The sequence below is a fragment of the Priapulus caudatus genome, unplaced genomic scaffold (genome assembly GCF_000485595.1).
Source record: "Priapulus caudatus unplaced genomic scaffold, Priapulus_caudatus-5.0.1 Scaffold1019, whole genome shotgun sequence".
NCBI lineage: Eukaryota > Metazoa > Priapulida > Priapulimorpha > Priapulimorphida > Priapulidae > Priapulus > Priapulus caudatus.
This window is the reverse complement of record NW_014578080.1, coordinates 44,850-45,664: the sequence shown is the minus strand read 5'-3', so window position 1 is coordinate 45,664 and position 815 is coordinate 44,850. Positions and strand designations below refer to the sequence as shown.

The 815-nt window shown below is 48.6% G+C and overlaps 1 protein-coding gene across 1 annotated transcript in view; it reads left to right on the top strand.

Annotated features, from left to right (window-relative positions):
• LOC106814991 overlaps positions 1–815 on the top strand; it is a 19,507-nt gene that overhangs the window by 13,527 nt on the left and 5,165 nt on the right. Inside the window, exon 7 of the mRNA XM_014819391.1 lies at positions 490–634. Coding sequence (XP_014674877.1) covers positions 490–634 — 145 coding nt within the window. The remainder of the gene's footprint in view (positions 1–489; positions 635–815) is intronic.

Genomic DNA, 815 nt, shown 5'->3' with positions numbered 1-815 from the left:
GCAGTTACCCCTCCCCCCAGACAAATGTAGATCGGGGGTGGGAGGGGGGTCTAGGAGGCAGTTACCCTTCCCTACCAAGAGCTAATAATACAATATAATAACGTATTATTAGCTCTTGTGTTATTATTACCTGTTCAGTGGCTGATAGCCATGGTAAACTAACCAGAACGTATAATAAATATGATGTCGTGACGTGCCCCTGTTGTCTCGATTATGATAGGTTGGCCGGGTTAGAGGAGTCGAGAAATAACTTGGTAGTGCCCCAGGTCCTACTTGTCTACCTGTTCTATCTGCCTTTCTCGAGAAGTCGTACTTGTACAGTCATATTATGATGTAATGCTGTAACATGTTTATAGAGCATACCGATGTCAAGAACGTTTAAATATAATAATGTAACATGACTACATGACATAACGATGTCACGCATGTTATAATGTAATAACGTAGCATGACTATGTTGTGTAAGGAGAGTGGGCCATTTTACCACAGGCTCTAGACGTGAGGGTGAAGTCAGGCAAGAGAGAGAATGGAGGGGACCTGGTGATCCTATCCAATGACATACCAGTTGCCCCGACACTAGTCCGTAGCAACAGCAGCAGTGACACTGACGAGGACAATGCTGAGAAGGACATGGGTAAGCTCACTGATGATGCTTGCCATGGAAACGTACCGCGTCGCCGCGAAAGCGTCGCGCATCGCCTTGGAAAAGTCGCGCGTAGCCGCGGAAGCGTCGCGCATCGCCTTGGAAAAGTCGCGCGTAGCCGCGGAAGCGTCGCGCATCGCCTTGGAAAAGTCGCGCGTAGCCGCGTAAGCGT